The 13,435-nt window shown below is 35.0% G+C and overlaps 1 protein-coding gene across 5 annotated transcripts in view; it reads right to left on the reverse strand.

The window, feature by feature from the left end:
* MYO6 (myosin VI) overlaps window positions 1–13,435 on the reverse strand; it is a 155,838-nt gene that overhangs the window by 66,204 nt on the left and 76,199 nt on the right. For all 5 annotated transcript variants that reach the window (XM_025294855.3, XM_006061992.4, XM_025294859.3 and 2 more), the window contains exons 7-11: window positions 12,979–13,034; window positions 10,258–10,355; window positions 9,755–9,919; window positions 5,472–5,552; window positions 2,549–2,729 (exon numbers count right to left, since the gene is read on the reverse strand). In XM_025294855.3, the coding sequence (XP_025150640.3) occupies window positions 2,549–2,729; window positions 5,472–5,552; window positions 9,755–9,919; window positions 10,258–10,355; window positions 12,979–13,034 (581 nt within the window). The remainder of the gene's footprint in view (window positions 1–2,548; window positions 2,730–5,471; window positions 5,553–9,754; window positions 9,920–10,257; window positions 10,356–12,978; window positions 13,035–13,435) is intronic.

Genomic DNA, 13,435 nt, shown 5'->3' on the forward strand with positions numbered 1-13,435 from the left:
ATAGGAAGTCCCAATAGGTATTTTTTGCATTTCCATCAAGTACAAACTTCTAAATAGCAATGGGAGCTGCCACCATATTTACTAAAGAATAAATTTTCTGATAAAATAATTACAAAATATCCACAGCTTTTTGCAAAGTCATGCCAAAATTGAGCTCTCTGAGACAGGAAAAAATAAATTCTAACTAGAAAGAAATCATCTGAATCTACAGGAAGGATTATAGGAATGATAAAGATTAATATAATAAAATCTTAGCTATTAAAATAAAAAAGACTTAGTTTATTAATTCTTCTGATTTATTGCCTCATTCCAATCTGCTCTGCTTTCTCCTCATTTTCCCTTCAAGAGAAGGAAGTTAGAGAAGAAAAATAAAAGACAATGTAAATATCTACTAAGTGCCTTTTGACAATTAAATGCTTTTCAACTAACTAGATCCACATTCATGATTCTCTGTGTACACCTGCACCACAGGGTAATAACACGAGGTGTGTGAACATGCCACCTATCACTTCAAACAAACAGTATTTCCAAAGTGTGCATTAACTAAACATTTTTGGATATTATTAATACTTGGAATTCCTACATGCTCCCTTGGTATAATGATGCCACAGAGCAAACGAAAATGTACTCTAACATTCATTACATTTTCAAATCCCTCAAAAAAAAAAACTAATACAAATTTTAATGCATACTAAGTACATACCTGATATTGCCTGGTTTTTCTTTTTGCTTGTTTCATTTTAAACTGGGATTAATCAGTATTTTTATTTTTATTTTACTTATGAATTAAAAACACAGTGATTACTACATGGCAGGCATAAGTATTTGAATCATTCTACAAATATTCAACTCATTTATTCCTCTTTATGACATGAGGTTGGACCTGGTATTTATTATTCCCACTTTACAGGTGAGGAAACCGAGACTCAGAGAGGTTAAGTTCCTGCCCCAGGTCACATAGGCAGGTAACACACGGTGAACAGATTGGCCCTAGACAACGTACTCTTACATACCATACTCTGTCATATGATGCTGAGGTCACAGATTCACAGACACTCAGTCTGAAAGCCATTAAGACTGTTGACTTCCATCTGCTCAGGAAGTTCAGTGATAGAGGGCAATGAGGGGCAGTTATCACACACACCGGAGTCAGTCAAATGTGAGGAGAACCAGCTCTCATACCTACAACTTCACTAGTGACCATACTACTTAAACTTCTCAAAGGTCCTACTTCTGTAAAACAGCGATAATATCCTCTATCTCATTATCTTTATTAAGTTCAGATTATGACTGTGATGTTTATAATGAAACACAATATATGAAGGGTCTTACACGTAGCAGACACATCCATTTTTTAATGTTTTTCCTTCCTCTTGTGCCCCCTCCTTATATGCAAACTACTGCTACGGTTAACTGTACTTTAAAAACACTTCCCTCAGGGATTATCTCTTCATTATTTTATGAGTGAAAAAGTCAAGGTTTACAAAGCTTCTGGGATCTGACCCTAAGGCCCACGTTACTGATCACTGTGTTACATGGTGCTTTTGATTTTTTTAAAACAATGTATGTATGCAGGAATCAACAATCTTTTCCTCTAAAGTATGAAGTTTTAGGCTTTGCCAGCCACGCAGTCTTTGTCACAACTACCCAACTCTGCCACTGCAGCATGAAAGCTGGCGTGGATAAGGCATAAATAAATGCCTTTGTGTATTCTAATAAAACTTTATTTACAAAACAAAAACAGGCAGCTAGTCAGATTTGACCATGAGCCAACCCCCGCATTCATGGATCAAACTTAAGATCATACAAAGAGTTAGTTGCTCAGTCATGTCCGACTCCTTGCAATCCCATGGACTGTAGCCCACCAGGCTCCTCTGTCCATGGAATTCTCCAGGCAAGAATACTGGAGTGAGTAGCCATTCCTTTCTCCAGGGGATCTGCCCAACCCAGGGGTTGAATCTGGGTCTCCTGAATTGCAGGCAGATTTCTTTACCATCTGAGCCACCAGGGAAGCCTTGGTATTTGCATAGAAACTGAAACAATATGGCTGAAAAGTTGTATCATGAAGGCATTTAAATGCTTTTTAAATGTGCATTAAGTTTAACTTGTTTTCATTTCCGATAATAATGTATATGGGCTTTTATGTACTCAATTATCCTAACTAATCCAAGTTTAGATCAGTGAACCAGAAAAACATCAAAATAGCACAAAATAGTAGAGGATTATTCTGTTCACTTATTGGAAAAGACTATCATCAGTCCAAAAATTTAACCAAATATGACACTAGTAGTCAGTTACTTATCCTTCATAAAATGAGTTTATTCCTCACCAGTATCGCTGATTTATTCAAAAACAAATCTCACAATAACCAAAAATGCAGCATCCTTCAGTTGCAAGTTTCATCATGTGACACAATATAGTCTGGAAATGTAGGGGATTCACAAACTAGCACACAGAGTCAATGTACATATACAATTAAATAACAGAACTTCGAATTTTACTTCTTTTTAAAACAAAACAAAAAGATTACACACAAAAGAAAAACAACCTGAAGTGCTGCCAGCTTCCTCAAAATCAATATTCCCAAGGTGCAGGACCCCAGCTACTACCCGGAACAGATCAAGCTTTTCTTCATCATCCAAGCCAATCTTTTTCATGGCTGTGCACATTCTAACAAAATCTCCATGGTCATCCAATAAAGGATCTTTCAAGGAGCCTGCCTTAAGATGCTACAAAACAAGAAGACATCAGTTAATTGTGGTCTACATTGCTTAAGTATCACCAACACAACTACGCAAGGTCTACTAATGCTCTATGTAACATGCAAAAATAAAACGTGTCAATCAGAAAACTTTAGTGTTTCAACACATTCAAAAACTGAATGACTGGGCAAAGTGTACACAGGATCCATATATTATTTCTTTCAATGATGTGTGAATCTACACCTGTCTCCATAAAAATTTCAGTCAAAAATGGAATGAGATGTTTTCCAATTTAATTACAGTTTTAACTCTAAAGATAAGATATTATATAAAAATATAAATTGAGTGAAAATGAAGGAAATATCAGTGGTTGAATCAACATAAAACCAAAGATCAAAAAAACTGAAGTTTTAAAAAACTGTCATAAAAGTTTAAATCTGAGCTGTACAGTATTCAAAAGCAATGAACAGTGGAAAGGCTAACAGCAATTTTCATGGCCTGGGAATTAATTTTTAAGCCTTTATCTATTAGTATATATGAGGTAAAGTATATTAGTAAGCATTATGCTTATGCTAAGAATTCACGCAATGACTGAAAACATTTCAGAAAAAATGCAAGAGAAAATTTGCTTTCTTTCTTAAAAGAATGTTCATCTAATGTATTCTTGACTAGAACCTATAATAAACTCAGAAAAAGGAAGAAGAAAAGTCAGCCCTGCAGAAACTAAAAGGAGGAAAAACAAAAGTTACTGGACACAGAAAGACTGGACTAGCAATTTTCCAGAACTTGAGAATGAATAAGCAAAATTAAACATGAGGTAACAGTGTTTGAATTAACTAGCCATTCTAGACATCCCTAGGAGAGCTTTTTTTTCCTCCAGGTTGCCAATTGCTTCCCAGCTAAAGTTGTAACTGCCTTTCCACAGTCTTTAAAATGTTTAATTATGCATGTGTAAAATTTCTGGAAAATGTCTAGTCAAAGAAATTTAATTTTATTCTTCAAAGAAGCAAACAACAACATGCAGCCAAATTTAAAAGAAAACACATATCATGCAGAATTTTTAGTCTTGCAATTGATCGGTTACTTCACTTGCAAACTGTTTCTAATCAAATGTCCATAAATATATTGCTATTATAGCAGACTAAAAATACTGCATTCTCCTAAAAATTACACGCAGCTTAAAGACACGCCAATGGAACTAGGCAAAGAATTCTGAATAGTCAAAATGATCACCTCATCCTCCTGATACAGAAAACAATAAAAAGTAATTTAAACATATTAAATCCATTAGTCACTTACATATTTTTATATATAAACTCAATAATGTGAATAAGATTCTTAACAATGTATGGTGACTCTAGAATCAGAAAGTGAACATTTTCTTCTTAAGAGAGTACAAAGAGTGCAATATTCTTTGGAAAGTAAAATAATAGTCTTCTTTCCTCTCCACTCAGTCTTTCCCACGCCAGAAGATTAAGTATATATATGTATGTGTTTTTTTGCTTTGGGATAGCAGCAATATCCCACTAGGGAATGTCCCAATTATCTTAGTGAAAGTAATACAATTTCTGTATTTCAATGGTACCTTGTAAAAAGATAGATTATCATAACAAAAGAGAATACTGTAATAAATAATAATGTCATTTCTTAAAGTCTCTACCATGGATGTTTACAATTTATAATTCAGACATCTGTATCTAAAATAATAAATAAAATGTCAATTTAAACAAACATTAACTGCAGACTCATCTGTTTAGAATTCAAAATAATGGGGATTTTTATTTGTTTTCTATTCTTTTCTATGAATATACTAAAGATATAATTCTCACTATCTTGAAAGTAGTCAAAAACATCTAACTCACTCAAATGCATCTAACTCAAATGCAGAGACATTAAAAACTGAATATAATAAAATTTTGTTCAATTACACACTCAAATCTTTTTAAAAAATTAATAAAGACAATATGAACTAGTCCCTATAATTAATCCTGACTTAGTATTTCATAATTTAAGCTGCCTGAGTAGCTACACCTTCATACCACTTAATAAAATTTATAAAGGTTATAGATCTTTAGATTAAGGATTTTATGCTTTTAAAGTAATGCTTACATACCTGTGGCAGATTCATTTTGATATATGGCAAAACCAATACAATATTGTAAAGTTAAAAAATAAAATAAAATTTAAAAAAATATAAAAAAGAATAAAAAAAAGTAATGCTTAATGGTATAATTATATTTAATTAATCCTAGAAATACAATAATTTAGTAAAAGTTACACATAAAACTAAACTTTTCATAATAAATTACAGAAACATGCTGCTTTAAAGAGAAATATCACAACACATAAGAACTAGTTCACAACAATGTTCACTCTTTGTGTACATCAAAGCTTATTTCAGCCTTGACACAGATAATAAATTATAAAGAGCATATTTTATATTTAATCCTAATGGTTAATATAAGAGTAAGTTTCAAAGCTGTTAGCAAAGGATTTGTAGGCAATTTGATACCCTCATGTTTGGAAAATAACAGGAAAAAAAGTGCATTGAGGTCCCACCAAGAAGACCCAGAACCTGCAGCTTCTAGAGATAGCAAAAGAGGAATAAAGTGTTTCAGGGCAAGAGAAGCGTGAATGACTGTGAAGGTTTTTTATGCATAAGCCTAAAGTAAGAAATCTTACTTGGGCTTCAGAATAAAAACAGAATGTATCTTTCAGCACAATTTTTTTGCATTAAAGATTATAATTTGTTTTAAAAGTCTACTTTACCTCAAGAGTTTTTCGGTTCTGTAAAATCTGTTTGTCAGTTTCTTTGTTAGCAAAGTATCTAGTGCAGCCTCGGTTTAAATACTATGACAAAGAAATTTAAAATATCATTAACAATATGATCCACAGGAAAATAACACAAAGGAAAACACAATCTATCCAACAGTGCTAACCATTTCTAAACATAACCTGAGTATCATTTAATCTCTCAATTAAAATCAATACTTCTGTATATCATAAACACTTTACTTCTATTAATCAAACCAGGGATGGTGAAACTCTTAATCTGAAAGTTGAATTAAATGATTAACAGAAAAAAAACAGTACCACAAAGCTTTCCTACTTTTAAAAAGGAGCAATTTTAAATCTTTACAAGATATGACCTAAATATGCAAAACGTCTCAAACAAGGACCCACATTGTGGTTTAATATTTTGAATAATACTTTAAATTCTGAATAATTAACAAATAATATCCTTGAGTTTCTTAATTTCTGGTTTTTACAATCAGTCCTTCAAAACATGCCTTTCATAGTGACTGACAGCTAACACTAACTGTACATAAATTACATTTGCTTTATGAGCCTTCACAGGTATTCAAATAACAATTTCAGCTTTTACCTCAATGATTTACTTCCCTGCCCAGAAGTTTTTTAAGATTAAGTGCTTTGAAAACACAGAACAAGGGAAGCAATTGAAAAGAAAATAATACACTGGTCTTGAGCAGAATCCATTACCCACATTTAATAGGTGGGGGTTGTTCAGGAAGAAGTGCACAGGGAACAGGATGAGAAAATTTTTTAAACATCTCAGCTTTTCTTAAATCAGGTCACTAGGATTCTACTCTCCCATGACATGAATTTCAAGATTAAATTATACAGATATCAAGAAAAAATTTACAGTAAATTGAATGATTTAGGGATAAATTAATACTTAAGATAATCAACGCATTATCTCCCCCCATTATAGTGAAATATTAAAATACAGTTAAAACCAGAAAATAATATCCAATGAATTTTTCTTTGCAGACTAAAATCTTGAGGGAAAGAAAAAAATAAAAGGGATAATACTGGTAAGCATTTTCAACTGACTTTCAAAAAAGAGCTCTTTTATTTAGTAGGATAATAGTAGCTTAACTATATGGACCCAAAACTAATGTTTTCTTTGCTAGCAAGAATTTTATCCACCTACTGCAACTGTTTTTATCAAGTACTAGGTTTTTCGACAGATGGACTTAATATTAAAATCTAAGAACAATACTTGTTTCTTCTAACTTTTCTGTAACTAGAAAGCTGTAACTATTCTAGTCACCCATTCTCATTCTATCCAAGCTTTACTTATATTCAAAGATCCTTGCATGACTATAATGAATGCTTCCATGGAACATGTGCAAAAATATTTCAAAATTTTGAATAATGCAAGCATTTTTAACCTTTTATTTTCTAAAATACATGTGTAGTTAATATGGATGTTTTTGAACAGATGTAATTCTACAATTCTTTATATACTAATTTGGATAGAGTCACTAATTTGTATACAGCAGTGACGAAAAAATCTGGGGGCGGGGAGAGTGTTCACCCTACTGCAGTTTCTCCTTTGTCTTTACAACTTTATCCCCGAGTTATAATTCGAGGCCTAAACTAAACCAGAGAAAAACCTGATGAAGTGACCAAGACTCGAAGTCACTCTAAGGCAGGATAATTTGGGGGAAGGAATATAGAGGTGCATGTCCGCCTGCCAGAGAGGAAGATCCAAGATGGCAGATGTTTTTAGGTAAGAGCTAATGCTGTTCCTCTAGTCTTCCTCTTACCACCAAAAGGACTCCCTTGTAAGAGGAAATCATGCCCCTAGGTCACGCCACAGGGACAGGAAACTCTGACCTGATAAAGTATTTCAGAGGCTGCCCTCTTAGGGTGGCTGTCCTTGTGCCAGGAAAGACTACATTCTGAGACACAGGAACCACGTTCCCAAGCCCCCAAGTAGAAAGAAACACTAAGTTAAGACAACAGGCATGCCACTTTATCCTTAACTCTGTGCTGACAAAGCCACATCAACATTATTAAATTCCATGTGAGTCATATTAATTTACAGTCCTTTTCTAAAAATCACTGTAGAGAAATGCCTCTTTTACTGTCATGAAGATCCTGTGGGCAACTAACGAAATTCCAATTAATTTGGTGAGTTCTAGTGGGCTGCCGTCTATAGGGTCGCACGGAGTCGGACACGACTGAAGCGACTTAGCAGCAGCAGCAGAGAAGGTTAAAGGCTTCCCTCATTGCTCAGTCAGTAAAGAATCTGCCTGCAGTGCAGGAGACCTGGGTGCAGTTCCTGGGTCAGAAGATCCCCTAGGGAATGAAATGGCACCCCACTCCAGTATTCTTGCCTGGAGAATCCGATGGTCAGAGAAGCCAGGAGGGCTACAGTCCGTGGGGTCACAAGTCGGACATGACTTAGCGACTACCCCACCACCACCACCACCGGAGAAGATTAAACATTGCAGGACTACATACGTAGATGCAGTTATAAAGCATTTTAGAACAACAGAGTTTTTAAATGCCCAAATATACATTAAAAGAAATTGACTGAAGTAATAAAGAGAGGCCAGGTTGCAAACACACACACAGAACAATAATTAAATATAAATGTGTGTCATGATTCTCAAGTGGAGGACTACTGGCCAAAAAGGACTATGAGAATCACCTGGAGAACTTGACACCGACTGCCCTTCCGACCTGCCCCCCACGATTCTCACGTCCCGAATAGGGACGCCATTTTCCAGCTGAGAACTTGTAAATTACACTAACCACTCCCAGTCACCACTTCCTGAAACTGAACACTGACTTGTGATCCTTGGCATTCCTGATTTCCTCATGCTTCTCTCGCAACTCCACTTGGGCTTCCTTTCTTAGACAGCTCGTCTGACTCATCCTCTTTACCTCTAGAGTTTGGATCCTGGCACATGCTGTTCTACATTATGCAATCTCTCTGCACAATCTCATCTCCTCACTCTCACAGTTCTAACTATCATCAGTGTACTGACATCTCACAAACCTATCCCCACAGCTCTGACCTGATCTTATCCCACCCAACAGTCTTCTGAACAGCTCCACTTGGATATTCCACAGACTCCAAAACTGGACGCATCCTACACACCACAAATCTTCCATCTGGCCCCAACATGGTATTTACAGCCACCCAGTTACCCTAATCAAATCCTGGAAAATAATTTCAGACTCCGCCTTCTCCTTACCTAATTCAGTCTCCAAGTCATGTCAATTTTACCTCCTGTTGCACATATCCCCTCCTCAGTAACCCTGCCATCGCTAAACCAAATTCAGGCATTGAGTAACTGCTATGTCACCAACAGGTTCCCAACTCACTTATCCATGGTTGCAATTTCTCTCCATCCCCTCCTCTACCACCCCACCCCCCCCCCCCCCCCCCCCGCTTAAAGCTATCTTCCATATTAAACCTGAAGTTAAGTACAGATCTGATATCCAACTTTCTTCCTAACACCCTTCAACCACTCTTTACTAACTACAGAAAAAAGACCAAACTCTCTAGCTTCAACTCCCATCCTCCCTGTCCTTTGCTTTAAGCTATTTCTTGCCTTTGTTTATCTTTTTGCATCTACCAGGAATACCCTTTGCATGTTTCCTCCTCTAGTTAATACCTGAAAATTCCTCAGGATTCTGATCAAGCATCAATTGTTCCAGTAAGGTTTTTTCCAAAATTATCAGCTTCCTATGCATCTCTCTTACTCATTTAACATATCAGTCAAAATTGTGTGCATGTTTTCCGCCAGTTTCTAAATTGCTCAGAAGCAGGAACTGTGTATCATTTATCTTTTTAACTATGTCACAATCCTGGTACCCAAAGGGTAAGCAATAAATATTTGTTGAAATGAATTAAGGAAGACAAGTAGGCATCTTTTATTAATATTAATTCAGTAGTCAAACTTTTTTTTGTAAGTCAAAGGTAACTGTAAAGCTAGCATTACAGAACTATCATAAACTACTTACTGAAGATAAATTGATAACCAATTGATATAACTGGTTTAGCATCCTTCCTTTTATCTACTCCATTATGTATCTTCTCATATAGTGTTATAAACTAAGCAGTAAACCTCCATACAGATCCACTTATTACAGAAGTCACTCTATCACAATACGCTGAACTTAAGGTAAGTTATATGTAACTAGACATCAAAATCCACTGAAATAAGTTTTAGAATAGAAGACAATTCAATTTGCAAAAACTGTATGAAATTTCTTTTCATCCAACCTACCCGAAAATTATCTGGAGAGCTCAAATGAAGTCTTTCCCTAATATCTTCAGAAGCACCAGCACATAACCTATAAAAGATATGATAATTCCTTTCCTCTTTGCCTTGAACACAGATCCTAGATTTCTCTAGAAGATAATGTGAAACAAATCCTCCAACAACTGAACTCTAGAAAACAAAACAGAGAGAAATTATCGTTTTGCATCTGAAGTCTTAAAGTATAACCTACCAGTGTCAAACTATCTTTCCTAATAACCATTTGTCTATCAAAGAGGTTGTAATATTTATCAAATAAAGGAGAAAAACAGGTAACTATTAAAAAACATAAGCTTTAGAATTTACAGAGATCACAGTGAACATATATATTCTCCCAAATATCTAATAGTAAGAGAAAAATTTTAACATATTTGCCATGAGTTCAAGTACACTACCAATTCTATCAAGACCTTTTGCTTTTTCCAAAAACACTTCCCAAATATATTAACCCAAAACTCACTCTCCCTTACCTTTTCATTGAAATGTATTTCTACGAATTTCCCAAATCGACTACTATTATTGTTGCGAACAGTCTTTGCATTTCCAAAAGCTTCTAAGAGTGGGTTAGCTATTAAAAAATAAATGAAAATATGCCATAAAAATTAACATGAAGGAAAATTACAAAATATACATAGTGTTTCCATTTATTAATAAATACATATAACTAGAAAAATATTCTCAAAAAACTAACATGAATGAATTCACTTGTAATGTCAAATCCCACAAATATTTCTTGACTCCCCTTATGTCAGGCCCTATTAAAGTACAAGAGATGGAAAATTTATTCAAAATTTATCAAAAGAAAATGTAAGTGTTATGACAAAGATGAAATTTTCAAAAGTCATTAGATTATAAAATTTATAACTCAACTTTAAAAATTACTCTCTAAATATTTTTATAGTTTCCACATCAGCCCTACATGAGCAGAAAACAGCAAACCTCCTATGATAAAATACAGGCAAAATGTTATTAGTTGACCTACTTTTAAATATATATATTAACATAACCTCCAGATTTAACATTTTTACATGCACATCCAACAAAACCTAACAAATTCAGTTTACAGAATTACCTACAAAAGGTTCTCAGAACAATAATTTTTGAAATACCAATGAACAAATGTAAAATTTTAATTGTCTTCATTTTATAATGTCTCTCTCACACACACACATACACATACACTCTACACTACTGAAAGAGTTACTCGAGTCCATTCATGTACTCACCATAGTCTCAACTATAATTATACCAGATTAGTGTCACTCCTACTCACACATTCCTTCAACAATCTCATAAACTGCTTCATGTGTTTATTGCTCGAATATTTGTTATGAAATAGTCTAAAGTCCATTTCTCTTTGTCTGTCCACAGTAGAAAGCTTAACTAGTCTCCAAATCCAGTTAAAGATCACTCCCAGGTTGCTTCACTTGCTAAAATAAGTAAGAAAGTACTAAAACTGAAAAGAAATGTTAGCATGTATGTCACTTCGAGATATCTATGGTCCTGCCAGTTAACATACACTATCCTCCAATAAGGGGCTGGAGGAAAATGTGGAATAACCCTTTCCATTGCTCCTCAACTACAGCCTGTTACACATCACACAGAGTGTTCTCATGACAGAAACTAGGCTTAGATCCAATTCACAAGTGAATCTGCGCCTCGCATAATCAAGTCAGAATATTGATTAGTATTTCATTAAATTAATCCCTAATTTGTTTTTATTTACGCATTCAATTTTAAACGAGAATTCTCTCACCAAAGGCACTTTGCTGTGATTATACTTTGGTGCATCACCATACCTCAGTGAGAACTGTACGTAAGATTAGAAAATTATTTATATCAAGAAATATGAAAACCTTATTGATGTAAACTTTAAAAATGTTTATTAGAGTAGAATTTATATTCACGTACATGGATATTTTACGTAATTGTGAAAAAGTGTATGTAACTTCTGCCTGCCGTGATCTAGCAAAATGCATGAAGGCTCCTGACAAATCTTTGTTCAACTGAAGTTTTTTTTTTTTTAAATGTCAGGAGTATTAAAAAGAGCACTTAGTAGATTATGCAATTAAGATATCTGTCTTTATGTCCCTTCTCCACAACTGATGAACTATTTACTCTTCAGAAAGTCACTTAGACTCTTTTTACCTTAGTTTTTCATCTGTGGAGCAGGGATAAAACATTACCTACCTCGTATTCTGTGAAGATGTAAGTTAGGTAACCCATTTTAAGCAAATCAGACAACACCTAATGGATCCCACACATGTCAATATCATCATCATTATTATTAAATACTGAGTGTCTGGTAGGATGGGGGAGCCTGGTGAGCTGCCGTCTATGGGGTCGCACAGAGTCGGACACGACTGAAGCGACTTAGCAGCAGCAGCAGTCTGGTAGGAAAAAGCGAGGAAGTGGTGAGGGACGTGTCAAGGAGGCCTGAAACACCTCAAAGAACTACAAGGAGACCAATGTGACTAAAGCATGAGGATTCACAGGAAAAATGACTCAATCAGACCAGAAGAGGCAGGTACCTGGCCACAAAGAGCAAGGTAGGTTTAACCCTGAGAGACATATGAAGCCAATAAAGAGCTTAGAGCAAAACAGATCATTCTAACTTCCACAGAGAGAATAGATGATAGGAGGGGAGACCAGAGAGGAACCTGTGCTCCGGAGGCTACTGCAGACTTGCCTGGACCAGCAGTGTCCAAACAGGGTATGGAAAGACTGTCTAAGGGGTATACAGACACTGACTGCTTAAGGAAATCAACATACTGCCTCTTGCCTTCCAAGTGTACTCTTCTGTTAAAATGATTTCCCCCAGCACCTCAATTCCAAATAACCCTCTCCTTTTTTCCTTTACTAAAACAAGGTCAACAAAATGCATAGGAGGCCAGAAGGCTTCATGTATTCCTTTCACTCACTCACAGCTCCATAAATGATAATGCACATGCCATGTATCAGGTACTATTCCAGGGATTTTGAATATATAAAATCTCTGCCCTCTTAGTGTGTACATGGAGTCAGGGGAAAAACGACATTAAATAAATCACAAGATAAAAACGGAGCAAAGATTTGTAAGAGATTGGAGTTTTCCGGATCTCTGTGAGAACATTCCAGACTACTTAGAGGATTCTTCTTAATTTCAGTACATATCTAACAATAAAAAATAAGAATTTAAAAAGTTCTATCACCTTCAACAATTCTATCATCAATGTCTTGACCGGTTCCATAGGATTCAGTCAGATACCTGTTTAAAATACAGGATAAAAAAAAAAGTTAGATGACAGTGATATTGCATGCATTATATTGCTTTTAAAAATTTTTTTTTCTTTATACATTTTATTGAATTACAGTTGATTTACAATGATTCCAGTGCATAGCAAGGTGATTCAGTTATACATATACACATATTATTTTTGAAATTATTTTCCATTATAGATTTTTTTTTATTTTACTTTTAAACTTTACACTATTGTATTGGTTTTGCCAAATATCGAAATGAATCTGCCACATGTATACATGTGTTCCCCATCCTGAACCCTCCTCCCTCCTCCCTCCCCATACCATCCCTCTGGGTCATCCCAGTGCACCAGCCCCAAGCATCCAGTATCATGCATCGAACCTGGACTGGCGACTCATTTCATACAT

Source organism: Bubalus bubalis, chromosome 10 (assembly GCF_019923935.1).
Source record: "Bubalus bubalis isolate 160015118507 breed Murrah chromosome 10, NDDB_SH_1, whole genome shotgun sequence".
Lineage (NCBI taxonomy): Eukaryota > Metazoa > Chordata > Mammalia > Artiodactyla > Bovidae > Bubalus > Bubalus bubalis.